The sequence below is a fragment of the Anopheles coluzzii genome, chromosome 2 (genome assembly GCF_943734685.1).
Source record: "Anopheles coluzzii chromosome 2, AcolN3, whole genome shotgun sequence".
NCBI classification, from domain to species: Eukaryota; Metazoa; Arthropoda; class Insecta; order Diptera; family Culicidae; genus Anopheles; species Anopheles coluzzii.
Window position 1 is genome coordinate 85,459,549 of NC_064670.1, and position 27,451 is coordinate 85,486,999.

Genomic DNA, 27,451 nt, shown 5'->3' on the forward strand with positions numbered 1-27,451 from the left:
TGCGATTTTTTTTCTCTCTTTCTCTCTCGTCAACAGTGCACCAAATCTTATGCAAAAGTTCGCACGAGCAGTGGCGTTACAGCACGGCGGCGTTTGGAAGTGTCCATGTACAACAACCGCTACCGCTAGTACCATTTAATTGCCAGCCCACTGTCCGCGTCTGTCCTGCCTGGTCCGTGCCAGGTCCAGTCAATAAAACAAAAGTAGCAGCAGGGAAGCAAAACATTGCTGTGAAGAGCCCTTTCTTTGTACGCTCGGAGTTGGTAGCAGCACAACGCCATATACACACTACACTATCTCCGTCCGTTTGGTGTGTGCGCGCGGGGGCTCTCGCAGAAAAAAAGCCGGCACTATTACATGGCGGTCATTAGAGCAAACCGCACCGCAGTACTGCCAACCGTGCCAAATTCGTAGCCGTGCGAAAGGTGAGCGAGCGGGGCGGGCTGGCTGGTGGCGATGATCGCTGCAAAGAAGGAATATGTTGCCGATCGACGATTTTTTGGCCGAGGCTAGTCGGGCTTTCCACTTCCACCCCCTCCCTGTCACAGCACAGAGCATTCAAAACCGGCGGTAGGGAGACCGCTCGCCGTAAGCCTCGTGCGCACAACTGTCCACCGTCAAGCGTCAGTTGCAATTCGGGCTCGGCGTTGTAAAGGCGTTTCTTCAGTGATCGAGGCGTACGGCCGCGTGATCGAGTGTTTGATACTGTATAGATTGTTTGAAATTGTCACTGGATTTTCACGACAGTGTGTGTGTGTGAGTGAGTGAGTGTTTTTCCGACAGTTCGAAACTGAAAGGCTTGCTCGTTGTGTGACTTTCTTCTTTGTCGTCCGTTGGTTGTCCGTTTCCGGACTGAGAGGGAAGGAAACTATGGTTGCCCCGAGCACGTTGTTAGCGGGTGGTTTGGCAGTGGCGGCCTGCGCACTGCTCTCGATCGCATCAGCACTTCCGCAACAAACAGTTACCACCTACCATGGCAATCTGTATCCCGGTGCGCTCGGCACTTCGGTCGTTGGCAGTGCGCCAAAGCTGATACTGCCCGATTCTAGCTCATCCGACGAGCGAATTCTTACCGGATCGGACGACTTTTTGACTGCCTTTTCGGCCAGCGGTGATGTAAGTACCGTAACCTGTCTCCACAAGTGGTCATTTGTGCGTGTCCCACAATCCTTCGCTGTCAACTTCGTTCTCTTTCTCACTCTTTCTTGCCATTTCTTTATTTCTGCATAATTTCTAATTACGATACGTAAACGAGCAAATCAATAATGTACAACCCTACCGTCCCCGGGGGGGGATAGACGTAAGCGTGCTTGCAAGCGAATTACGCACGCGATACTTTATTGCTGACAGGTATCGGATATGCTGCTGGGCGCTGTGGCCTATCCCAAGCTAGCAGAGAAAAGCACATTTAACGACCAACCAGCCAGCCAATAAGCTCAGCCAGCTCGGCCAGGGAGGTGTTCCATGGCACTAGCGAGCGCTAGCGAAATCGCGAACCTGCCTTTCCTTCCCCTGCAGATTGAGCAGCCCTAGCGCGATGAAAGATCGCTGGTGAAAAGCAAGAGCTATGAGCTTATGTGTGACACAGTAATGCAAAACACATCACCATAAAGACAATGATGTAATGCAGTGCGCGACATACATACAGTGCCCATTGCAGCTCTTGTGGCCCCAAGATCGATGCTCGCTTAGGAGGGTTTGTTTTTTTTTGTGCGCCTTGGTACACGCAGTTTTGTAACCTGCTGCAATCTCAGCCTCGTTCCTCGTTCCCTATAAGCCCTCTCTCTCTCTGCTCTGTGTGTCTCGTACGAGTGCACTCGCCGGTGTGTGCTGCAGCATTAACTGGAGTGTCGCAAGGAAGCATCGCGGCTCATCGCATGTCGCCCGACGATGACGATGAGGGGCTGCGCAACCGCATGTCTCAACATCATTCAAACAGAACCGCCCACCCCATTTCCAATCCACCCACCATGTGTGAACAATTAATAGAGCACGAGGGCCTTGGGTTAGTGGAATTATTTTACGGAAATATATATGTATTTCATGTTTCCAAATTTTACGCTGACCTGAAATGCGAAATCTGTAGCCAATTTTTGCGTCGTGGCGTGGAATTAATTGGCGTATAATTACGGAATCAGGCTTTCGGCGCGCAAAAACAAAATTGGGCGAGATTTTGTAAACTTTCCACTTACACACTTGCGAGTAGCGCGAAATTGCGTATCCGTGTGTCCAAATGTTTGATCATTGGTTTTTCTTTCTGTAAACGTGCGTGGCTACTACACCTACTGAACCGAATTTTGCTGCACTTGATTTCGGACCTAATTAAGTGTATCTTACGCATCTTAAAATGATATATGAGCTCGGTTGAAAATACTGCCGAAACTACTTTGCTTTGCCATATTTTACTGATATCTCAGATGGAAATTCATAATTGCTTGTAATCAGCATCATTACGAGTAACCAAACGAATGCCAGCAGAATGACAAGTCGTACGTTAAACAAATCCTTTCAGAATGCCACCAACGATCTCGTTTGTAAATCAACTGAGATGTTGATCGAATTATTACTCAGATAAGTCAAAATGGATCCATTTTTCAACACATTCTAGAAGAAAGACGATGTAAAAGAGTACGATGGTTTTAGTGAAAAAAATACAGATTGCATAATATTAAAATATTGCAAAAGATTTGAAATAATTGGAATAAGTATTTAAAAGGCATCGTCTGGCAAATTGCGCTAATACTTCAGTTTATCAAAAATGTAAGTTATCGCATAACTAAGCTGGAGTTTTTGAAACCAAGACAGAAACTGAACCAAGTCATAGTCGTGATCACAGTTGTACAGATCTCGGCTAATAAAAGCCGAGACTTGACAAATGTCATTAAGAACGTATCATATCATAAAACCGCTGCCACTTCCTTTTATTTCTCCTGAAATAACAAAGACACAAACATAAATGACCTAACGCCGAAAACGCGGTGTATAATATGCACCACAGCAAGAGCTAAATGCCAAAAGCTCTAGAGCTAAAATAAAATGTCTCTGCGTTTAGAAAGCATCTACAAGAATGGCGAGGAGTTAGGTTTCAAATTTAAGGATCTTGTCAGCCGTTCACTTTTGCTAAATAGAGTGAAGCAGAGAACGGAATCAATCTAATGATCAATGCGTTCAATTCCGTCAAGTCATCGAAGCTGGGATTGCGTTACAATTTATCAACCCGGCCAGCCAATCACACACACACACACTAGCTCGTGCAGTTAATCTGTAAACTACCTCCTGAAAAGAGCACAACATCAAGATCGAACGCACGAACTATGCTGCTACTACTACCTACTCAAGGACAACCGCACTCCGGGAGATACCAAGACCGTGCGCGCTTAACCTTCATTCGGACGACTTGTTGTGTTCTGCGGCGGTTGATAATAAGAATTCATTGGCGTCATAAATCCGACACAAAGGAAAGGCAAGAAATGCTCCACATCCTTGATTCTTGTGCCCGAGGGCGGCGAATTTCAGCCCGTTACAAACTGGTCAACCGGTACAGACATGCCTGGCTGATAGGGGCAAGCGGGATTCTGGTAATACTGACTCGATACGTCCACATTCCACCCTAAGCGACACAAAGAGTCTTTGGAGGTTATTTCTCAGCCCACCTCAACATCACACTCCTCCGAACTAGATCTCGTCATACAAGATTTGCATTGTATTTGCATGAATGAGTAACGTTTTCACTATTCGGCACACCTACCCTAGGAAAGCATGATCAACACCACTCATATCATTCACCGAACTTGAGCAAGGTGAGCTAATTTGAGCAAATTGGTATGACACAATTCAACGCTGATTGGGTTTTGCGGTTTCTTCGCATGCTGCAAGTTCCCCACAAACAATCCTTAAAAAAGCTTACCCAACCGAAAGAACATGCCACATTTCTTTGCACAATTCCACTGAAGGACACACACATTTCTCAGTTGAAACGATCGTCGATCGTTAGTGGGTGGGTGTGTGAAAAAAAAACAAGAAAAACACACACACACATGCGAACTGCGAAATAACTAGACAAAAAAAAAGATTTACAGCTTGGGTTATATGCCCCTACGCAATATATTGCGTGCGGTCAGGGGTTAGGAAAGCTTTCCTCTCGAAAGTTCCGCTACTGAGGACCACAGTCTGACCTTCATAAGGCCATGGATGTGTTGGCATGATGTTTTTGTTTGGCCAGAACGATTTGTTTACCATAATAGCTGACCTTTATTTGGCTAATGACGTAATTCTTAACATCTGTTCCTTGTACAAGATAGTTACACCGATTAGCTAAAAGCATGACCCTGAACGGTATTTATAAACTGGTGGTCTAATGTATCTTGTTTTTGTTTATGGATCTTGTTGTTGTTTGATGTCTTTTGAAGCAGCTCAATGGCAGGCTTTTGAATGATAAAAACATCCACTGCAATTATTTCGCCAAGCTTAACTAATTAAAACTGTTCTGCAGAAAACGACAAGAAATAAATAATTAGCTAACTCCAAACTTTACATCTTGCAGGACACCTGTAGCTTCGACAAATATGCGTTCGATCACGACGGCACAGTTAAGTACAGCAACAAGCTGCCAGCCCTTAACCAGTTCACGCTCTGCATGTGGATGCGATTTACCAATCACACCGGTGACCACACGATCCTCACCTACTCCGGTAAGTATCGCGGCGAGGCGGCGCGCGCGTAACCTGATTCACATTTTTCCCAACCGAACGTAACGCTAAACCACTGCAGTGGTGATTGATTTGAATGCATAGCCTCAAAAAGTGCATCCACACACACACACACACACACGCGCTGCAATCTCCTTAAGCTGGGCTTCCTTTGCCGCGGCTGCATAATAAGTGGCTTAAACATAGTCCGGTGCTCTCGTTATGACACGGTGCGCCGACCAGCCAATACCCGCTCTCGGCAGCTCCGGAATCATTCACGGGCGTCGTTCCTGCTGGTGCGACCTCCCCACTTGTGGCATTACTGTCTACTACTACACAGCTTTAGAGTCGACGGTGATCGTACGCAGGCATCACCCGGCTTGATCGGCTTACGCATAGCGAACGGAATTTCGACGTAAAACGCAACGTGTGATACGTGAAAAATGCACCTTTCGCTCTCGCTAGGCGAACGCGGACACTGGCTAGTTCACTAGCTAGTTGCGTACCCCATACTAATGTGTCCCACTGAACTGTCGACTCACTTTCAACTTAGCCGGACGATGCAACCATACTCGCTGCTGACACTTTTGTTAATGCTTTTCTTATGTTATTCTACTTTTTTTCCCGCACAAAATTCTACAAACCAAATGGCCGCATAAATAGTCGAAGATGAACCGCGCGAAATTCAGCTCTGGATTTCCAACAGCATGGGCATGAGCTACATCAGTTTGGCCGTCCATGGCCAGTCACTGTTCAGGTAAGGTGCACCAGATATATAGAAAGGGAACCAACAGACAACAGACTCCCTTGGAACAATGTAATTTTATGTAATCTTACCTACCTACACACACACACACACCGACTATAACGACCTCCAGAAAAACAACACTCGAAGAAACTCACGAAAGCGAATATTATCTCATTCGAACCAAAAAAACAGGTTGAACTATCCTTTCAAAATGCGAAAGTGGCACCACGCTTGTGCGTCGTGGAACGGCAAAACCGGCGAATGGCAACTGTGGATCAAATCGGAGCGCGTCGGACGCGGATTCCACAACCGGGTAAGTGTACGCGGCTCGGTCCGCAGCAGCCTTGAGACACTTTCGCTTCGGCACGCTTGCGCACAGCCAACCAAATAAATGGTCGCGATCGCGAGCGAGTTCTGGAAAGCGCAAACGACGCCAACCCGATAAACAATCTCTCTGCTGCTTCTTCTCTCCCCAAACAAACACGCGCACACGATGACGCGATGGTCAATCTGCCCCATCCCCTTCCCGCAGTTGGTCAATTACGAAATCAAACCCTACGGTACGCTGTTCTCCGGTGGTTCATCCATTACCGGGCTGACCGATGTCGGGCTGCACTTCGAGCTGACGGCGGTGCAGATGTACAAGGTGGCGCTGAGCGCAGGCAAGGCGCACCGAGACCACAAGCATCACCATGTGCACCATTTCGATCATAACGGTGGTGAGGTTACGTCCACCACTCCCCGGACCCAGGTGGCGGTAAGTCGTTAGCTTCCATTTTCAAACCGAACGCTGCCAATCTGCTACGAAACCGCGTAGCGGAGCGTGCGCGTTAGAGCCGTTTTCGGACTGCTAATTAGAGCGCTTCTTGCGTGCGTCTTTCGGTTTGTTCTACCCGTTAGCCTTCACCCCAGCCGGCGAACCCGCTGCTGGCGAATGGTCAGATTCCGACGCGCGTCAAGATCAACCTCGCGAGCAACGGTGCCCAGCAGAACAGTGGCACGCTGGGCATTCCTACCAAGGGATTGCCGTCGCAGCTGGTCGGTGGTTTCACCCCGTCCACCGGCAACGGTGCTACCGTCACGACCAACTTCGTCAACGGCCAGTTCAGCACGGGCGTTCGGTTCCTGCAGGAGCAGCTCGTATCGACCAACGTGATCGGTGGTCAGCCGTTCCCGCGGTCTAGCAGTGTCGGCGGCAGCAGTTCCACCGGTGCATTTACCTTCCCGGACACCAGCAGCGAACTGGGTACGGGCGGTGCTTACTCAATCGTGCAGCTACCAACCGACACAACCGCACGCAAGATTTTCAAACGCCAGACGACGGGTGCGAAGAAGAAGGTCTCCGAGCCGAGCGGCGAAACGAAGGCAAAGCGCGATCTTGTCCAGCTGCAGGACGGTTCGCTGCTGCAGAGTTCCGAGTACATCTTTGACGGGCTGGCCGAGTTCGGGTTGCCCGATTTCAAAAACAAGGTCGGGCGTGAAACGGACATCGAGGACGAGATCCGCGAGCACGACAAAGAGCCGGCCGAGGAGGAGGTGCGAGCCGTCATGAACATATGCTCCAAGTGCGCGCCAGAACCGTTCGCCAAGGCGCTGGTGTTTGCCTGGAAGGATGCCGTGACGGAGCTGGGCGGTGCGCTGTCGGCTAAGGCGTCCACCCACTGTGGCCATTTCTAGGGGTCGCGGTAAAACTGCTGCTGCCTTGCTGGATCGGCCGGGCCGAAACGCTCGCAGAACGTAAACGTTAACAGTATGCATATTTAAAAATACCTCAAACCACCCCCCATACATTATTAGTGTATTTTATGAAGCCATAGCCCAAGTGTGAGTGATGTACAGGCGATGTATGCGAAAAAGCAATAAATGTATTATAACAACGATACCGTACCTTGCTTTTGTGGATGTGCTGATGTTGGTATTCCGAGTCGAACTCCGGTTCGCTGAAATAACTCTGCAAGTTGAAAGAACAGAATAACATTGAATTAAATTATAGATTCATAGACGTTCTGCTATGGCGACAACATTGATAGATCGGATACATGTTTCTGTAGGAAGTTATCTTCTTCTAAATACCATGCTTCTTGTATCTGATCATACCAGCGTCTTATATTGGCTACTAGATATTCGTCATCATCTGATATCCGCCTTCTTCTAGACGTCTTATACGTGGTCATATCAGCGTCTGATATAAACTGGTCTAGTTTTAAAATCTTCTGAGAACCTTTGATATGTCTTGTACGTTGTAATGCCATCATTTTATGTAACCTTAATAGACTTCCGTCAACTTCTTCTAGCCGTCTTCTTCTACATGTCCTACATATTTTACGTGGATATACCAGAGTCTTAAATAGATTTATTAAACTCTTAAAAAGCCGGGGCGCGTTTTCCATTATGATCATCGGACTTCCCGTATCTTCAGGAAGTGAAACGATTGATGTATGCTTACTAGTGTTGGGTAAATCTGATTGAGATTCATGAATCTGAATGAATCTTTGAAATGATTCAATGAATTTGAATCTCGGTAGGAAAGATTCATTATTGTCGAAAAATTCATGAATCTCAAAAGATTCACGAATTTCAAAAGATTCACGAATCTCAAAAGATTCATTCGTCTCGAATGATTTACGAATCTCTAGGGATTCATAAATTTCCAAAGATTCATAGAGCTTGGGTGTCTTATTATTCTTCTTCTTGGCGTAACAACGGTCATGCCAGCCTTCGAAACTTCTTGATATGTACATCACAATCGGATAGTTTGTTTTACTATGGGGAGATGGTCCGTGCAAGGCTTGAACCCACGATGGGCATGTTGTTAGTTAACCACGTGCGAGTTAACCACTGTACCACGTATGAAATCGAGCAAATTCAATATTTTAAAAATCATACATCTCTAAAGATTCATGAATGCCTGGAGATGCATGAATTTTAGTGGATACTTGAATCTTACGATATTAACGAATCTTTGGAGATTCAAGAATCTTCGGAAATTCATGAATCATTAGAGAATCATGAATCTTTAAACGATTCTTTAGATATTCATAGATCTTTGGAGATTCGATTCGAGATTCGAATCGCACATCCCTGAAGATTCATATAAATGAATTTCAACGAAAGATTCATAAAATCCAACACTAATTCTTACCTGCTCTTGATCCCACTGGTTTGGAATCGCTGCCGGTTGTAGAGGTTGTGGAATATTTTGTCCACCAGGCAGGACCTGCGGCGCACTGACTTCGTTCGACTCGAACAAACGTAGCACGGAACGATCTCGAATTTCTCGGAGATGCGATCTACGAACGAGGAAAAAACACAGAGCACACCCAGCATAAGAAAGTATTCTACTGACCCACCACAATCGTCACCTTACCTCACATCCTCGAGCTCGTAGAACATGTCCTTGCTCGAATCGTGAATGTATATCTTCACGTTCGGCCCTTCGAGGTACTGCATGGTTAGCTGCCGCGGGAAGGATCGCACAAACAGCGCTCGTACCGTGTCGATCGAGGTGATCTCGTTCGGCAGCAGTGCCCGTTTCGTCTCGGAACGATATTGCAGAAACACTAACCCAAGGGGCCGCTCCAGCGTTTTCGATGGCGTTCTTACGACCGGCAGGGAGGAGCGCTGTTTGCCACCCCGCCGGAAGCCCGTGCTGGCCGTTTCGGCCTCGGACATGATGCCGGGATCATCGTCAAACAATGGTCCCTGGTTCGTCGGAGTGTACACACGCATCTGTGGAGTCTGCTGAGGTAGCAGCGGATACAAGCGAAAGGGGGAATGAAAATATGAAAGGCGAGCGATTGTAAGGGCATGCGGGCACTCTTTGTGCCACCTTCGCCCAAGGTCGGCCTCGTGCTTACCTCAAAATCGAGTGATCGTTGAATGTTTGGCGGTTGCGTTTGGGCCTGATACTGCAGCATATCGCCGCCGAGGGTGTGTCGCCGGGGATCTTCCCTGCTTCGTGCCGATCGTCGCCTATCATCGATCGCTGCAAGATAGCGGCGCACACACAAGGTGACAGCGCAAGGGCAGTAGCGAAAAAAAGGAACAATTTATGTTGCGATTTTTTTTCATTAAACAGTACAACCTTCTTACCTTGATCGGTCGGCTGGTTCCTGTTGCTTTTGTCATTTTGCCAGTCATCCTCTGCAAATCGATTTTGTTTTCGAGCGAAGGGTTCGAAGCGGGGAAAGAAAATGGAAACAGGACCAAGAAAATGATAGCTTTAGTGGTACGTAAATCACTCAGTCAACCAAACACAGTGTGCGGTTGCCACACACCGGCAAGGCAAAAGGCCAGGATGTATGATTTTCTGCGTAATGACGCCCACACACAGCGGTGCGCAGGAAGGGCGTGTGACGGTGAAGATTGATCGAAGAAGTGCAATTAACGGTTGAAGTGGTTGTGTCCTGCACAAGATTAGATTATGGAGCAATCAAATCAACTGCCTATCATTTTATTGCTGCCGCGCTTTGTCGCTGGCGGCCACTGAACAGGTATAGTAACAGAATTTACTATACAATTTACTAGGAACAAGCTTGGCAGCGCCACCTGTTCTGAAACAGCTGTGGTTCGCTTGTTATTAATATCGCCATTTATCAACTTTTTCGAAAATTGCGATCAAGCTATTTATTATTACAAACACACGTGGTTTTGCTGAAGGACAATGTCAATGGTAGTGAGGCGATTAGAAGATACACTATGATGAAAACTTTGCCATAGCATTAAAAATGTACATGATATGAATACAGTCGAGGAAGCGTTTCTACGGTCTCTCCCTATTCAAAAGATAAATATTCGAGCATATATTTGCTGAAGCTTTGGGCCTAGTGAATGATGATCATTTAATAATATAGCTCTAAATGGAAGATTTTAATTAGCTTTTTTTAAATAAATTATACCCCATTTTCTATCTCTGTCCCCTCATCATGGAACGGATATTCCCTTATTACGAATTCATCGAATGAAGCATTATGAAATCTCCCGATCAGGAGACACCCGAATGGTCAAATGTCAAACGTACCCTGCATCTGCAAGCCCGGTCATGGTTCAAATTACAGCTGAAGGAATACAAAAATTGGTCCTATTCAGTTGTGTGTTGGTATTATGTATGAGTAGGGTTAATCCAAAAAGGACTTCTTAAGAGAGAACAAAATAAATATGGTTCACAATAATTTAAACATTAAATTTCAGCAACCACACAAAAAACCATTGTGGCCAATTTGATGAACCAAAACATGTGGTTGCCAAATAAATTATTTCCTGTCTTTTTCTGTCTTGTTTTTTTTTGTTAATTTACACAACAAGGAAAAACTAATTCTCACTGGCCCGGTTAGCAGTATCAATTTTCAAACTTGACCCATTTAATGGTTTCTTGTCGATCGAATCATCCCACACTTCGGATTAGATTAGAGCTGACGAAGACACATACACACACCCACACATCCAGCGAAAGCAATGCCGGAAAAGGACGAAAACCAATTGGGAAGGTGTGAGGTGTGAAGAAGAGCAAATTAGTTGACCACTTTCTTAACACCCTTGTTACCTGGGCTTATTTCGGCACAGCGAAACATCAATCAATTTCGGTCTAAAGTTGTCAAAAAGGTGCGGCTCACGCCCGCGGCCCGGTACAAAATTGCTCTGCGTGTGTGTGTGTGTGTTTGTGTGTGTCGATAAGCTGAGGAGGAGACGAATAACATGGCATACTTGTGTCGCCGTCTGCTGAAACGTAAAGATTATGTTGGGCCCATCTTCGCTTATGGAGCAAAGGCAGCGACAAAAGTCGACCAGCGCTAACCACCATCAAGGAGGGCTGCGAAAACCGCCCCCTGCCTCCTTACGACTCGTCCACTTTGTTGCCTATAAATTATGCATCCTCCCAGTAGATGCCCTGGTGCGCCAGGGCACCGTGTGTAATAATGTATGGGCCTGCGTGGGGCGATGGGATGGGAGGGAAGGAGTTTGCATGTGAGTGTCGTGTCGTTTTCGCTCGCATCTACGGCGTAGCATAAACCCCACCCTACACGGATGCACGAACAGCAGGGTGTTCGGTGTGTGTTTGGCACGACGACGACGACGTTCCACCGCAAAATGGACAGGTCAATTTTCCGCCTTATATTGGCCAAAAGTTCACTCTCTCGATTTTTTTTAAAGAAACCTAAACCTTTAAGACTTCAACCATCGACCATTGCAAAACAACAAAAAAAACGAAATGCACGAAAAACCGTCCGCCCTTTTCTGCACAAAACGCATTCGGCACACACACACACGCACACGCAGTATGTTCGCATTTTGGCAGGGAAAATCCTGACCCAGCCTTGCGAGGCAGGATCCCTATCCTATCTGGCACACATACCGCTTTCCCTTCCTTTTCTTTTCTTTTTCGACGTGCTCGACGATGACGATGTTGAGGATGAGCTTTTATCTTTGCTTTTCCACCGGATCAGCATTTTTGCTGCGGAGAACGTTGAACGTTATTTTGCGCTGTGTGTCTGTGGTGATATTTGATGAATTTCCTTTCTTTTTTTTTGGATGCGGCCGCTAATGCTCCCCGCTCCGACGGTGCTGCTCTGCCAGTGTGACGTCCTCTGTTCAGGTGCGAACCCCGAAATCACTCGAATCACTCACACAAACACACGGACACTGCTGACGGGAAGGATTTTTACAGTCAATTACAGAAGGATTAGGGGCTGCTGTTTCGTCAATATCTTCTTTACGACTACGCCGCAGATTACTACGTTTGCTGCTGCCCTCTTCGAACTAACTGCCCGTTTGGTTAGCCTGCTTCTTCCGTTTTGCGCTGTCAACCAGCACCACCAGCACCAGCAGCAGCAGCGTCACATCCGCTAATAACACACGCGCGCACCTACACCAAAACACTCTCTACGCACACACACTCAGCGCGCACGCACACACTTCTACTTCCTTTTTGATCCGAAGGGTTGGAGGAGGTGTGCCGTGCACGACTCATCGTTTGGTCCTGGTTGAAGGGACGGGAAGGAAAACTCGTTCAACCGATGCTTCCTCTACACCTGATGTATCGCGCACACACCTACACACACATACACACGACAGCAGGGAGGGACCACCGATGCAATCGACACCCGTTTTTCTCTTTGCGATTTGCACGACAGTGTTTGCCGCTGGCAGCAGGTTGGTCAGTTCTTTTTGGAGTTAGTTTTCGTCACTTCCTATCGAAACAAACTCGTGTGAGTCACGCTAACTCTTCACCACTGTCTTACTGTCGATGTGCGAAAAACAGTCCTTGCGGCAGGATATGCTACACATATATGTACGACCCCCGTCCGCGGTTTGCACGACCCGGTTTGTGTGTTTTTTGCAGCAAGCTCTCGCTCAGCAGCGGTGTTCACTTTGCAGCAGGCCGAGAACGCAATACACACCGAGCCCCCGTTACGGAGCAGCAACCAGAAGAACCAGGAAGAATGTTTCTTGTCGGCGGATTCAACTGACACTGGGGAGAAGCGGGATCACTAGACCAGCCCCGGCCAGCTAGTGTGTGTGTGGCCACCCATGTTCCACTTTGCACCAGACGGACAGGTCCACCCTACCACCAGCAGCGGGAGATGGTGGTCGGATACATTTTGCGGTTTTCCCTTTTCGATCTGCCTTTAGGCTCTATTCTGCTGCTGCTGGTGCTGCTGGTGCTGGTGCCGTTTCTGTTACAACACATACTACGGAGGAAGTTCGTTTTTTTCCTTCTTCTTCTCGTGTCTCGTTTCGGACAGTACACACGATACGGCTCTGGTTGGGCGTGCGACGGGCGTTTTAGATTTCTTGCACTCCGATATCTACGATTGCAGCTACACAGCTTCAACTTCTGCAGCAAAGCAAGCAAGTAAATCGCTGCCAGGAACGACGGAAATTTGTGTATGAAAAGTTCCACCCTACTTCGAAGCCTCAAAGATTGCTGGCTCTGCCCGGTTCGATGGTGTTTCTGTACCTTCAATACTTGTACTAGGAGCACACCAAATTGCTCTCCATTCCAAAGCGCTCGAAGACGAAACGGCGTCCAGAGTGCGCATGCCCCAGAGCTATCTCTCCCATGTTGCCGGAGCAATAGCGCGTATGCTCACTTTGATGTGGAGTAGCCGCTGTCTGCCTCCTGCCAGGATATCAGGCGTGTGTCGTGTGTGTGTACATCGTCAACGAGCAGTCCTTTCCACGATTGCAAAATAGAGAAGAGAGGGAGAGCGAGAGAGCGAGAGAGCGAGAGCCGTTTTGCGGGAGATACACTAATTCGCAAACGACCATAAAAATGCTCTTCACTTAACAGCATAATAACTGTGATCGAGTGAACACAGTTATGTTCACAAACGAGATGTCTTGAGATCCCACCCACCCCCCCAAAAGCACTCCCACGCACACATTTCATTAAATCGATTTGGTTTTTTTATTGGTTTTGTCGGTTTTGCTAAACAATTCCTACACACAAGTGCGATCCCCGAACAGGAGAGTTTTGTGTATTTGATGAAGTATTTAACCATTTATTTCAAGCGTTTATCATGATGGGCAATGTATATTACAGGGTTTCCCACGATTTATTGGTTGGTTCCCATCAATTTTTGATGGGTTCCCATGTTTGTTTGGTGCGTATTCACGATTTTTTGGTCGTTTCCCAGAATTTTTTGGTGCAATTGTATTGATATCCAATCGGAAAATACCAATAAATTATGGGAACGAACCAAAAATCTATGGGATACGACCAAAAAATCGTGGGAACGCACCAAAAAATCATGGGAACTGACCAATAAATCGTGGGAAACCCTGTATATGCTTTACACTACTACTCAGCGAATGAAATGTGTAACATAACGAAAACACGATTACTGTTAGCAAATAATTACAATAAACCATCATATTTGTTAGCTTACATACTCGCGAAAACACACACACAGACTAGCGCGGTTGGTGGACCTTTTTTTTTTTTGTTTAGTCAACTGCAAATTAGTTAAACAACGTGAATGTGCCACAGAAAATGCACGACACCAACCGGTGCCATATTTACCGATCGAAAACAGTGGAACCAACACACGACATCTACAGTACACCAGCGTAGGATATTCTGAAAACGGTAAACAAAGACACAGCACAATTTGAAATGGAACAAAGTTAATAGTAACAACAATAAGAACAAAAGCAAATGTTCAAGCGCTTCCAAATGGTGTCACAATAGTTTATTTTCAAATATACAAAATATATAAAATGGTGTATAAAATGTTTGTTTTGCTTTTCATCTTTATTTATGAATGTAGTCTGTATAGTAGGTATATGCGCGCAATATATATATTATATATGTTTTAAAAAACGGTTTAGCAAAACTCTATGCCTTGTGTTATATAGATACTAATAGGATTCAAAAAGGTCTCTGCTTCTAGCTTTGTTAGCATGTTTGTTTGACTGGTGCGTCGTTAGCGTTCAAATTTAGAATACTGTATGTATATTGCTTTCATATTTGTTTTGTTATCATTTTAGCGGTGTGTTGCTATCACGGTTCTGCTTACGAACGAACAGTTACGGTTACTACACGTTGGCTTATTCTAGCGAAAACGCCCAACACAGGCGCCCACTTGAAATCTCTCAGCATTGTGTCGTTCTGTACTGGATACCTGCAAAAACGGATGATGAAGATGTACAAAAACCAACAGGGGGAGGGGAAAGTGGTAGTGAAATAGAGAAAGAGAGAGACAAAATAGAAAGACACACGGTCCACAAGACATTAAAAAGGGTATTATGAAAAAGCACAAATAGAAAGAAAGCAAATTGAAAAACACAGAAAACAAACATACAAAGTATAGAACATACAAAAAGAAGGATAAAAGAACTGTGAACCTCATTTGAAATGATGACTGAATTTTAAGTTTGGATTTCTTTGTAACACAATCCACATCCAAACAGATCGAGAAATAAATTATAGTTGAAAGTAAATTGTTAAAAAAAGAACCAGTAAAAAAGATCGCCTTCAGAATATAAAAAAAAACAAAATAAATAAATAAACGACGTAACGTAACATATAAATTAAAAAAACGGAACTCAAACGAGACCTGCACAAAGCTATACAACGTGAGGTAGGTTATGGTACAGCTCGACGAACGGAGGAAAAAACCATGATGGAGACAAAGCATTGGAAAACGGTGGCAGGGGGGAGGGGGGAAAATGGGTACAAAGGTATGCGAGATGAGTATGTGTGCGGTATGATGATCAGACACCCTTCGACAGCGAACGAACTGGTAGGCGGGCAAGCTTACTTCTGCTGCTAAAGAAAAGCTCCAGGCATGTACTAGTGGTAAAAGCATACTCAAAGTGAACCAATTCCGTATGTTAGTAGCCCTGCAACAAAGAAAGAAGTACCATTACCAACACTTGCCAAAACCGAAACTCTAATACGCAAAATACGCAAATGGTGGGTGAATGGGTGCGAAAAGGATTGCGCAAACCAGCTGCTTACTCTTCCCATTGTGTGATTTGATGTTACCAAAAGCAAGAGGAAAGAAAAAACAAAGTCCGGAAAAGTTTGCTTACCATCGGGAGCACCACGAATGTTAACGTAGTCCGCTTCATCGAGCCCATCGGTCATCACCACGCCCGGTGGTCGGTCTGTGCTCGAAAATGTCACCCGGCGCAGGGTGGAGGGTGCCGAGGTTTGTACCGATCTTACGCTACGGTCATCTCCTCCGCTCACATTCATCTGTACCATCTTTTTGTTGACAAACGCGTAGATATTCTCGATGTTGCGTTCGTGCTGATTCTGACGCCCCGTAACGATAGGCTGGCTGTTGGAAGGATGGTAGTGCATTGGGGCAGCCGGAACGGCGGTTACGGCCCGCGTATAGCGGCCCGTGCCGTACTGATTCGTCGGAGCGAGCGGTCGTGGCGTGTTTAAGCTTTGAACGCGCTGCACCCGTTGCCGTTCGATCGGGAATGTTCCGCTGGGCACGAGTTTCGTCGTGCCGGGCGTACCGTTGCTGCTCTGGTAGGTCGGTTCGGTATGGTTCGAATTCACGCTCGTTTTGCTGCTGTTTCGTATGGATCGGCGACAGAAGTCGTAGATCCGGTGAAGGATTTGCTCACGATCGAGTACGTCCGAGGCGCGGCGCACCGGCGTGGACTGGGTGGACAGTGGGGAGGACACGTACACCGGTCGCAGGCGGCCGTACGTACCACCGTTGCTGCCCGTACCCGCTACGCCCTCCTGCATGCTACTGTATGAGCGGCGATCCTGGGGATGCCAACGGTTCAGCTGCGTGTTGCTAAGGTAACCGATTTTACCGTAAACCAGCTCGCTGCGGCGCAAATTATCCGGCGTCTGCTCGTAAATATGATAGCCGTTGTCTACCGCGGACCGGAAGCCAGAATCTACCTCATCCTGCACCATCATCGGCAGCTCGCGCAACGGTTCCGAGTAGAGGGGTGCTACCGTGTGCGTCGATCCGCCACCGTAAAACCGTGCCGCATCTGGTCGCTGACGGATGAACTGATAGGCGGCCGCCGGAGGCGGTTGTGGCGGCGACTGCACCATCCCAACTGGTGGCTGCCCCGAGTGCGGAACGGCAACGGCACCCTGCCAGCTGCCGGGCCGTTGCTGCGCCGCCGGCACTATCTGGTGGTTGGTGGGTATGATTTGACTGTTGTTGGGCCCACCGTTGGCCGCTAGATTGACCTGCACGCCGGCATTCCTCATCGGACGCTTGAGCGAGTCGACCGACGACACCGATCTGTTGGCAAAGTGTGTACGCAGCTTCGGCCGTTCGAACTCGTTCACCGAAGCGGGACGACGAACGGGAGCGGCCACTGTTTCACCCTGCCCGTCTACCAACTGTTTAAAATTAACCTTTGGTTTAACATCCGCTGTCGTAGCGGATCGTCTATTGAGCGAACCGTTAAAGCTGCCGAAGCGCATCGGGAGCTGAGAGCGAGGAGTCAGGCGCCCCTGTTGCGAGCTTTGAAGCACGGGCGTAGAGGACCGGGCAAATACCGCCGAGTAGGCCGGCTCATTTGGCGTTTTGGGCGTGAACAGCCCGTTGCTCTGGAAGAGCCGCGCGAGCACCGAGGGTTTGGCCTGCTGCAGCCGGGCCGGTGTACTGCTAGTCGAGATTGCTGACAGTCGAAGGCTCTTGCCGACCGATTCCGTCGACTCCGCCGGCCCACTGACGCGCGGGGAACCTTCGATAGCTTTCGGCTTGGCCGGCACCAGGGAGAGTCCCTTGCTTTGCAGGTACTTCCGAAAGTCGGCACTTTTTACCGTGTTGGAGAACGATTTCTTCACATCCTCGGCAAAGGTCGACTTTCGCCCATCGGGCTGATCCTTCTTGGCCGGTGAACCGTTCACCGACCCTTTGCCCGCACTCGCGGATTTCGACGGACTTTCGCGGCTTTGTACCGTCGTTTCGGGCGTGTCTTGGCCAACCGTTTGATCGCTTCCGTCCTCGGTTCGCTCGGCGATCGTGTCTATATCGTCTTGCGACCCAAACTCCACCTTCCTGAACCGACTGTCGAACTTGAGCGCGTTCTGGACGACCTCATTCGAGTCGTACAGCGACTCTTCCGTCTCGGCCGAACCGATGCGCACCTTCACCTCCGCGTAGTCGTATCGTCTAGCACGCGGCACGGGTTTCGGGTTTCCGCCACGCGGTGATACGGTTTGCGGTGAGCGTTGCTGCCGTCTGCTGTTATTGTTTCGATCGCTCAGCTGCTGCCGCTGGTGTACCATGCGGGGGGCCGGAATTGGCGGTCTCACGCCCGGCGGTGACGATGTGGTACCCTCCATCACCACAACGTCCCGCACCTGTCGCCCCTTCGCCTTGAGCGCGTTCAGCTTTTGGATTACACATTTATCATAATTGAGCTGCTTATCAGGATTTTTAATGTAGGTCTTCACATACTTGGACTGTCGCAGCACTTCCTCCTTCGTAATGAACACGTTATCGCTGTCAAGATCGGTGTCGGTATTATCGCCACCGTCGTCTTCGCCATCGTCATCATCATCGTCGATACTGGCAGCGTTACCGGGAAAAGTTTTATCGCGCACACTGTCCGTTTGGCGGTGTGCGGCACCGTATTGCTTCTCCAGCACGCTCGCCAGCTCGTCGGTTTTGAACGGGTTCTCTTTGTCCAATATTTCCTCACCTTCGATAAACTTGAGCAGCGTGTCGTCGGCAGTCGCGCTGCCCGCCGCTGCTGGGGTCGTAAATTGAACGCATTTTCGTTGCCTGTTCGTTATCGCTTCATGGTCATCCGGTCGGTTCAGCGGCGGCGGCAGCACCCTACTACTAGCACCGTTCGGTTCGGTCGGTTCTGTTTCTTGTTCTGTTTCACGTTTCACTTTCACATCCTCCACCACGGGTTGCCCCTTTTCGGCGAGCTGCCGCTGTTCGCGATGTTCTGGCTCAACGGGTGATGATGGTGCGGTCTCCGGTTTTGCGCAGTTTAATGGCGGGGACACAGCTGTACGTGGTGTGTCATCGTCGGACATTTTCGCACTCGTCAGTATCGTGCACAGATTCTCTGCGGGAAAACGCCAGCACGGCCAGGTACAAATCGGTTAGGTAAGTATTTTGCACCATCGGGGAAATCAATAAATCTCGGCCGCACCACACCACGCTTGCTAGTGAGAGGCTTCCAGGGCTTACCTTTACTTTGCGTAATGTGCGTCCAGTGTGGCAGCGTCGGCAGTAAAGCTTAATCGCAAATCGCACGTACATTCTACACAAAACGGTGGGGAGCACTACGTTTTCCCTCCGGCACCGCTGGTCAGCATGGCGACGGCACCTTATCAGCAAGTAGAACGACGAGAAGTTTGCTAAAAGTCACACGAAAAATAAATAAACCATTTCCGATAACCGTCCGCCACCCACTTTGCTGCTATCTCTATCTGGCACCGTTTAACAAACACAGTTTCACAAACTCTCCTCACACGCGTCGCTTGCACGATTGCACAAGCGAACCTGCGCGGGCTCACACACACACCGAGACAAGAGCATCTGCCGCACAAAACACTTGTGACAGGGCTGTCAAACGCACGTGAGGTGCGGGAAACTTTTGATGTAAATAACCTTCTGTCTTCATTCGAGAATTCTAGCAAAATTCTGTTTAAAATAGGGTAATTTTCCAATTGTTCAACACTTAAGGGAACAGCCAACGTATTTCATATGTTTGAGATTGATAAAGGCAGAATATTATTGTTACGTGCCTAGAATATAACATGTTTGTTTAAAAAAAATGCATGTTTATTTTATTTTAGGGATAAAAATGATGAATAATGGCAAGAAATGCTGATTTTTAAACCTATTCTATTTTTTTTTAATTTTCGCACACTTCTAAAAACTCCAAATTCTTTTATTGTTAAAATATAGTGCATTGCTCTTTACATCTCACTTTCCAATACACTGAACTAGACAAAAAATGAGCACTGAAATGGATGTTTTTCTATCGAAGTTTGAATTTTGTTACCAAATAGTGATAATTAACTATATTTTTAAGATTTCAATTAAACTATTCACTTTAAGTGGTGATTATGGCGAAATAAAATTATTTTGCGAGTAATTTTTTTTATGCGATTTACCTAAGAAATTCATTCAAATTCAGCAGGCAACATTCTTAGTTGTTTAGTGAAGAATTCAATTCGTTCATTCAAAAAGTTATACGCAGTTTGCAATAATTGGATGTTGTGCAACAATTGGCAAATTACCCTAAATGTGCAGAATTGTGAATCATGATTTATTGATTTATTTACTTAATATTTTATATCAATGTTTAACATTTAGCATCAAGATGCTAGATACGTTTATAAATGATATAAAGGTTTATTTTTATACATTGGACGCCTCTGATGGGATTGGATTGTGTGTGGAGGGGAAAAATCAACAAAGCAGGAGGAGAAACGTCAGAAAACCAAGGTTGCACACAGCCACGGTATGACACAATTGCAGCGCAACGACCAATAGAGAAACGAAAAAAAAAATACGACACGATATCGACGGTACTGCACACGTAGGGGGGAGACAGTGGGGTCGTCGTTATTAATTAATACCGCTCTGTTTACGTCATTTGCCATGGGGTACACAAGTACTGGCCACATACATACTGGGCATGCCAATTAGCGGCAATGTTTACGCCATCGTAGAATGTGCAGTGGAGCAGCAGATTGTTTCTTTCGTTTCGCTCAAGCAGAGGCAAAGACAACGCACGATCGAATCTTTTCTACATACGTTTGGCTTTACTGCATTAGTTTGATGATAGTATAAGATTGGCTAAAAGTTTTAATAAGGTTAACTTACAACATCGAACCTTTCCATTTTTTTTAAATTCTCCTTTTAAATCCTGCTGATAATATTACTAGTAATTTTGTTCTACTCGAGATATATTCCTCACTAGATATGGGCGAGAGCTAGAGCCAGTGCTTGGTAAATGGCAATGGGTGCCAAAATGCGTACGACAGGTCGTCGCACAGAAGTGTGGCCTACCACTCATCTTCAGTCATGTATTCAATTCGAGGGATTGAGGAGAAAAGTCATAGAAAGAATCACTGTTAATTGATCATATTGTCTCAAGTAATACTCTTGAAGTGGTTCCATCGGTTTCTTTTCTTGTAAATAAACTAATAGTGTTGATCTCTAAGATTTAAAAGTACCCTAGCAACGTTCCACCAATCCCCCCCCCCCCCCCCCTGATGCACATACGCATACATACTACCTTTAACCTGTTCCCAATCTATGTAAATTGCACCACTTTCGTCTTCAGAGTTTGAAACTCAACTTAGCTTGACAGTCTTGACAGAGGAATGTATCAACTAAAACCCTTAAAGTCCATCCCCATGCTAAAATAGAGGTCAATGGAATGGAATGGAATGGAATGTCTCTTGTCTAAGATCTAACAACTTGGCTTCCTTGGCTTTTTGTTTGCGCTTGGTGGATGATGACTAGAACCAGTTAAATATTGTTTCCTTTCCTATACCTCATAACCATTTCTTCCCACTCAGCTAGCCCTCCTGGGGATAGATAACCCGTTAAATCGCTAATAGTAATGGAAGAGTTGGAAATGTTGGGTCCATACATACTGCTGCTACATATGTCGTTTCGTTAATGTTATCCCTTTAAAAGTCTTGTTAATGTTGTCTTGTGTTTTTGTTTCCATTTACCGTCTCTAGAGTGAAATATCTTTTTTGCTACTCAAAACAACGATAGATTAGCTATGCGAAGACAACTGTACTGCATGCACTGCGCTACTACTAGAGAGTGAGAGGGAGAGAGCGATATTGATCGGAAGAAGTTTGAACATTCACTGTTCGGTAGAACTATACTAAACTGTTTTGGGGTAACAGCACTGCTGCTATCCGAAAACACAACGTTTTTCAACCATGTCTACGAACTGGATCGGTGTTTTGTAAAACAAACAAACAAACAAGACGCTATATACCTTGCTAACAATAATATGCGCTATGGCAATAAAACGGATATTTCGTACGCACGTGTTTTTGTACCGCGTGACTGTTTATCAAAACTTGGTAAATCTAATCGATAAAACCGCCAACGGCTTGGGTAAGCGCTCTGTCGGCGTGTATAGTACGCGTGATTCCTTGCCTGTTATTCCATGATCGTTGTTGGTTCGGGTTTTCCTCCCTTTCCGAGTCACATTGTGCTGCGCTTACCATTTAGATCGGTATATCACTGTGCGGTCCCGATGACAGCGCCATTTTCGAGAGGGTCGATAGCGAGCGTTGCGAGAAGCTCGAACAATCGGAAGAAGTTTCATTGAACAATTTGCGGAAGCTGGAGAGGAAAAAAAAGAATCATAAAACCAGACTCCGTAAGCGTGCAAGTGCGTTCGACGTCTTGCGCCATACTTACAACTTTCTTATGCCACTTTCGCTGCTCTTCTTCCACGGTGCATCTTCCGGCTCGTAAGGGAGTGGACCTTGCACCGGGAGGTCGCTGAAATCGGCCGCGGGTCCCTCATTGCTGGGTTCTTTGGCCAATGCGTTTGGTTTGCTGTGGTCGTTCTCTGTGCCCGTGCCTATGGCCTGGCACGTCATCAGCTCCTGCTCTAAATCGCTCACGCGAGCTTTCAACTCATTTCGATCGGTCAGCATCTCCTTCAGCTCGACCGTCGAGAACCGCGGCCGTTCGTCGTCGTTAACCCGGTTCGCCAAGTCTTCGTTTTCCTTTTCGGCCAGTCCGAGCTGCATCCGCAGTGCCTTGATCTCGTGATGCTGGTCTTGTATCTGGGCCAGAAAGTCGGCCCGTTCCTCGCACAGCGTAATGATCTGATTGTGCGAAAGCTTCTGCCGCCTGCGGCTTTCACTTACCACCTTCTTCAAGCGATCATTTTGGCTGGACAAGCTTTCGATTTCGGCCATCTTCTCGCACAGTTCCATCTCTTTGCGCTTCAGCTTTTCCTCCAGCTGGGAGAGCTTAATTTTGTGTTCCGATTTTTTTAACACACTGTCCGCCTCCGGCTCTAGCGCATCGGAATCGTTGGGAAAGCCACCGTTCGTGCCACCGTTCCGAGAGCGTTCGTCGCTCTGATTAGTGCTTTCACTTGCCGACTGGGCAATTCCTCGCTGCAGTTTACGGTTTTCTTCCTGCAGCTTATCGATCACCTGAAACAGCTCCTTCGCCTCGGTGCGCCATTGATCTTCAATCGCTTCCAGTTCCTACGTGGGAGACAGGTGAACAAAGGAAACATAACACCGATAGTGCATGCGGCCCCCGCCCGTCCTTATGCTCGGTTTGTAATGCTCACCTTTTCGTATCGCGAACGCGACGCAGCCTTCTGCTCCTTTTCGGCCTCCAGCTGGGCAATTTTCTCCTGCAGCTCTTGCAGGTTGCCATTTTCGCTTTCATTCTGGCAGATCAACGTTTCCATCAGCTCCAGCGCGTTGACCACTTTCGTAATCAGCCCAGACACTGCGTTTACTCCATTTGCATCGATGATTGTTTCAAACTCTTTCCCAATTTCCAACGCTAAATCGTACACGTCCACTACGCTAAACTTTTCCGCCACATTCATTTTGCTGTTTGACGATCGCGGGCTGCCAAAAATGTTTGATAACGGCTTCGTTTTCGCCAAAGAATACGACCGATGCGTATCAATATGTGTTAATGCACAGGATTATTTTTTTCCTTGTGTTGTTGAAATGTATTTTTCCAGCAGCCAGAAATGACAAAAGAAAAGCCAAACGTCAGGGTGATGTCATTTGCACACTGGACGCAGGCAGCAGAACGATGGCCATATTTTCTCCTCCAATACTTAAGCAGCAATTACACGTGTATCAATCGTAGCAATGCAATAGAAAGAGTGTTGTGTGGCATCAGTGTCGTGTTTAGTAAACTTTTTTTTGGTAATTATTGTTGTGTACTGTAACTATTCTGGTTTTGTTAGGTAAGTATAGTATAGAACAGGAGATATAGCTAACATAAGACCAAATTGGTTAGTGATAGAAGATTGAGATTGCTGCCAGACGCTGTGACTGCAGATTCATCCGTCTTTTCAGTAGTGATGGGTAATTCGGAGTGGAGCAGTGGATCAACTCCGACTCCGGTACTCAAAATATGAATCTGACTCAGCATTGCTATCAGATTCGACTCCGCATTTCCGGACGAATCCGGTTGAGTCCGATATATATCCGGATCAGTCCGGATCGGTCCGGATGAGCCTGGATGAGTCCGGATGAGTCCGGATGAGTCCGGATGAGTCCGGACAAGTTTAGTTTGGCGATGCAATTCCAAACTCCCAAAAAGGCTGTCTTTAATCATTCGGACAAATCTTGACGAGTGTGTTCTATTTCAAACAAGGCATAGAATATGTAGGATTTAGTATAACAAATTTATTTATATTTTCAATATTTATTTCTTGCAAAATTATTTACCTTTTCCATTGAAAAATGAACAACAATCCGTACCAGTTATGGATCAGTCCGGTCAAGTGCAGATCAGTCCGGATGAATCCGGATGAGTCTGAATGAGTTTGGAGTTTTTTTCCAAACTTAGCAAGCAGCTCGTGGTTCTTCCTTCGCTTCCACGTCCAAGATCCAAGATCCGTCTCCATATGAACAGTTGGTGAAGACCAAAATATGTACGATGTCCTTACACAATGCGTTGCCGACATTCGCTGCTAATGGCATAGTCCGAAGTAACGACCTTCCCAAGAAAGCAGAATTCCTTTACCACCTCGAGATTGTCGCTGCCGAATAAACCGCCTCAAAGTTGGGCCCTATCACTGGATGAACCTCTGGCAAACAGGTCGTTGCATTGATCCTCAATCCAATTCTTGCTTCTTCACGTTTGAGTCGAATGTACGCCATACACACTCCAGTTGTCCTGCCGATGATATCGATGTCCTCCGCGAAACCAAGACATCGAAGAGACCGATACAAGATCGTGCCACAGATGTCGCTGTCTAATCCCGCGCTTCGAATGACACTTTCGAATGAACCTTGAGAGATTTGAACGATTCCAACATCAAGTTCGATACAATACATACACTCCCCACTGCACTCCGTTTATGGTGGCGTCTAACAGGCGGATCAACTAAGTAGATAAGTGGTTCCTCTTCATGATGTTCCATACCTCTTTCCGATGTATGGTATCGTAGAAGTCCTTGAAGTCGATGAACAGGTGGTGAGTAGGGATTTTGGCCACTTCTGCAGGATTCGCTGAAGAGTAAAAATCTGTTTCGTGGTAGATTTGCCTCGAAGAATTTTGGCAGCTGGTAGTGGTTGATTTGGCAGCATGATTCCGGGCGACTAAATTTGTAGTAAGGGATGTAAGTCTGCAGAACAGCATTTCAGCTTGTCGCCTTTTTAAAACTGGGTGAATGGCAGCCAACTTCCACTCCTCCGGTAGTTCTTCTTGCCTCCAGATTCTCACGATCAACCGAAGCACCAGCGCAGCTTCTTAGGCCCTCAGCCATTGCTGTCGCACCATTTTTAAAAGTTTATACAGGTTCAACATGGGGCGGTCCTGTGGTACAGCCGTCAACTCGAACGACTCAATAACATGCCCGTCATGGGTTCAAGCCCCAAATGGACCGTCCACCTGTAGCAAGCACTGACTTACCCGGCTGCGTGGTAATGAATTAAGTCTCGAATGCCTGTATAGGCCGGCATGACCGCGTGGGACGTTACGCCAAATAGAGTAGATAGGTGTAATTTGAATATATTGAACCTTATTAATCCCGTGCCCTCTCGATGCTAGTCCGCTATAGATAGCGGAATCTTGGGTAAGTGCGTCACCATCTCTCTAAAACCTGTTTATCAAAAGCCGCTTCAAATCTCATTGCCATTATTCACCTATTTCGTCATTTATGAAAGAGTTTCAGTGAAAATAAGTGTAAACATTACTGTTTTAGAAACGTTTCAAAAATGGTAGAAAACAGCTTTACTTTGGTATAAATATGTTCCCGGTTCTTTGTTTGAGATGTGTTTTGAGAGCTTTTTACATATGGTTAAAAATCTATATCTTTCTGCTCAAGTTTGTTCCACAATGTCTTCTTCTTCTTCTATTTGGCGTAACGTCCTACGTGGACACACGTTCCACAATAGTGATGGGTAAAGTTGGCAAAAATCCGGAGTCGACTCCGATCCGACTCCGATAAATTCGGAATCGACTCCGGAAGGTAGGTCCGCGCTGCAATATCCGGAGTCGTTTGGAATCGTCCGTAGTCGTATGGAGTCGCCCGGAGTCGCCCGGAGTCGGAGTCATTCGGAGTCATCCGGAGTCGTTCGGAGTCGTCGGAGTCGTTCGGAGTCGCCCGGAGTCGGAGTCATTCGGAGTCATCCGGAGTCGTTCGGAGTCGTTCGGAGTCGTCGGAGTCGTTCGGAGTCGTCCGGAGTCGCCCGGAGTCGGAGTCGTCCGGAGTCGTTCGGAGTCGTTCGAAGTCGTTCGGAGTCGTTCGGAGTCATTCGGAGTCGTCCGGAGTCGCCCGGAGTCGCCCGGAGTCGCCCGGAGTCGGAGTCGTTCGGAGTCGTTCGGAGTCGTTCGGAGTCGTTCGGAGTCGTCCGGAGTCGTCCGGAGTCGTTCGGAGTCGGAGTCGTTCGGAGTCGTTCGGAGTCGTCGACTACTCCGAACGACTCCGGTCGACTCCGGACGACTCCGAACGACTCCGACTCCGGGCGGATCTAGTGGTTCCATTTTGCCGGAGTTGGAATCGAACTAAAAATAGTCGGAGCCGGATCGGAGCCGTGGGTGCGCTCCATACAGCACATCACTATTCCACAATATAAAATAGTTGAAAACCGTGAGAAAAATTGACTATTCTGTATGAAATTCGGCACAGTATATCTAGTCATTAGAAGGAAACCATCTGTACACTCATTTGGGAGCTTAATTTAAGTTTTGCTTTAAAAAAATGCTTGGTGACACTCTTGCCCAAATGCTTGTGAAGTGGAGTATTTTTTTCAATTACCAGGTTGAATTTGGTAGACTTTGTAAGACGTTTAAGTAAAGAGACGCGAAACCTGTTGACACTAGGTTGTTTCTTTTCATCTCAGTTGATTCGCTCTGCGGATGTTAGCTACTTGGAAATAAAGATGAATAAAAGCATATGCTACCTCTTCCAAGGGAAGCACATTAATTACTCATTATTTTGGGCACACCTCTTTTGTCATACTACTCCGACGACCTAAATTTTCTGTAAGTTCTTAATTCTAAAAACTCTGTGTCGTTTTCATATACAATCTATGAACACCATATATTTATAATTTTATTATTTATAGTTTATAATTTATATGAAGAAATAAAACAAAAAAGTTCCCTTTTAGTACTTACCTTACCAGGGTAATTGATCTCCATAAAATCATGCATTTCAACGGTCAATATTTCGATTCATAACATGAACTGATATGAACTGAGTATATTGCATGCTGGGGGCTTGGGATAAACGATAAGCACCACGGTAAGCATTATAGACCCTCAGGCAAATCAACACCGACCGCAGCCACAATGCCAAATAAGCATGATAATCAAACAGATCCCTCCACTTTCAAGCTGCAACAACATAGTCA

General features: G+C 46.7%; 4 protein-coding genes across 8 annotated transcripts in view; 1 reads left to right on the forward strand and 3 right to left on the reverse strand.

Moving 5' to 3' along the window:
• LOC120953317 (coiled-coil domain-containing protein AGAP005037) overlaps positions 1–13,711 on the reverse strand; it is a 33,854-nt gene extending 20,143 nt beyond the window's left edge. The window contains exons 1-6 of one of the 4 annotated variants that reach the window (XM_040373136.2): positions 11,789–13,710; positions 9,529–9,579; positions 9,294–9,421; positions 8,804–9,177; positions 8,579–8,726; positions 7,325–7,387 (exon numbers count right to left, since the gene is read on the reverse strand). In XM_040373136.2, the coding sequence (XP_040229070.1) occupies positions 7,325–7,387; positions 8,579–8,726; positions 8,804–9,177; positions 9,294–9,421; positions 9,529–9,579; positions 11,789–11,882 (858 nt within the window). In that variant the 5' untranslated portion in view covers positions 11,883–13,710. Of the gene's footprint in view, positions 1–7,324; positions 7,388–8,578; positions 8,727–8,803; positions 9,178–9,293; positions 9,422–9,528; positions 9,580–11,788 lie in introns of all 4 variants that reach the window. The other 3 variants (XM_040373137.2, XM_049605685.1, XM_040373138.2) reach the window with 3 other exon arrangements.
• Positions 647–7,318, forward strand: LOC120953318 (uncharacterized). Its single transcript, XM_040373139.2, has 6 exons — positions 647–1,116; positions 4,544–4,691; positions 5,352–5,445; positions 5,629–5,749; positions 5,969–6,193; positions 6,337–7,318. Exons 1-6 carry the CDS (start codon positions 871–873, stop codon positions 7,111–7,113), a joined length of 1,611 nt encoding a protein of 536 aa, XP_040229073.2. The 5' UTR covers positions 647–870; the 3' UTR covers positions 7,114–7,318.
• Positions 13,712–14,596: 885 nt separating the features above from the next.
• On the reverse strand, positions 14,597–19,412 carry LOC125906531 (uncharacterized). Of its 2 annotated transcripts, XR_007451909.1 has the most exons (4): positions 19,080–19,412; positions 15,973–18,954; positions 15,699–15,780; positions 14,597–15,059 (listed from the first exon to the last, which is right to left on the reverse strand). XR_007451909.1 is itself a non-coding variant. In XM_049605686.1 (3 exons), the coding sequence occupies exons 2-3, from the start codon at positions 18,920–18,922 to the stop codon at positions 15,031–15,033; spliced, it is 2,979 nt and encodes a 992-aa protein (XP_049461643.1). In that variant the 5' UTR covers positions 18,923–18,954; positions 19,080–19,411; the 3' UTR covers positions 14,597–15,030. The 2 variants fall into 2 exon arrangements, 1 of the variants encoding a protein (XP_049461643.1); XM_049605686.1 differs by lacking the exon at positions 15,699–15,780 and having other exon boundaries at positions 19,080–19,411.
• A 1,693-nt stretch (positions 19,413–21,105) lies between these two features.
• On the reverse strand, positions 21,106–23,623 carry LOC120950932 (RILP-like protein homolog). The gene is made up of 3 exons (XM_040369348.2): positions 23,191–23,623; positions 22,296–23,101; positions 21,106–22,217 (listed from the first exon to the last, which is right to left on the reverse strand). The coding sequence occupies exons 1-3, from the start codon at positions 23,455–23,457 to the stop codon at positions 22,100–22,102; spliced, it is 1,191 nt and encodes a 396-aa protein (XP_040225282.2). The 5' UTR covers positions 23,458–23,623; the 3' UTR covers positions 21,106–22,099.
• Between the last annotated feature and the right edge of the window lie 3,828 nt (positions 23,624–27,451).

Coding starts and splice junctions, on each gene's coding strand:
- LOC120953318 (XM_040373139.2), top strand. CDS start 871: ATGGTTGCCCCGAGCACGTTGTTAGCGGGTGGTTTGGCAGTGGCGGCC. Junction 1,117..4,543: donor CCTTTTCGGCCAGCGGTGAT/GTAAGTACCGTA, acceptor TACATCTTGCAG/GACACCTGTAGCTTCGACAA. Junction 6,194..6,336: donor CTCCCCGGACCCAGGTGGCG/GTAAGTCGTTAG, acceptor TCTACCCGTTAG/CCTTCACCCCAGCCGGCGAA.
- LOC125906531 (XM_049605686.1), bottom strand. CDS start 18,922: ATGTCCGACGATGACACACCACGTACAGCTGTGTCCCCGCCATTAAAC. Junction 15,060..15,972: donor CATTCGTGGTGCTCCCGATG/GTAAGCAAACTT, acceptor CCGTTTTTGCAG/GTATCCAGTACAGAACGACA.
- LOC120950932 (XM_040369348.2), bottom strand. CDS start 23,457: ATGAATGTGGCGGAAAAGTTTAGCGTAGTGGACGTGTACGATTTAGCG. Junction 23,102..23,190: donor CGCGTTCGCGATACGAAAAG/GTGAGCATTACA, acceptor TCTCCCACGTAG/GAACTGGAAGCGATTGAAGA. Junction 22,218..22,295: donor GAAAGTGGCATAAGAAAGTT/GTAAGTATGGCG, acceptor TTTCCTCTCCAG/CTTCCGCAAATTGTTCAATG.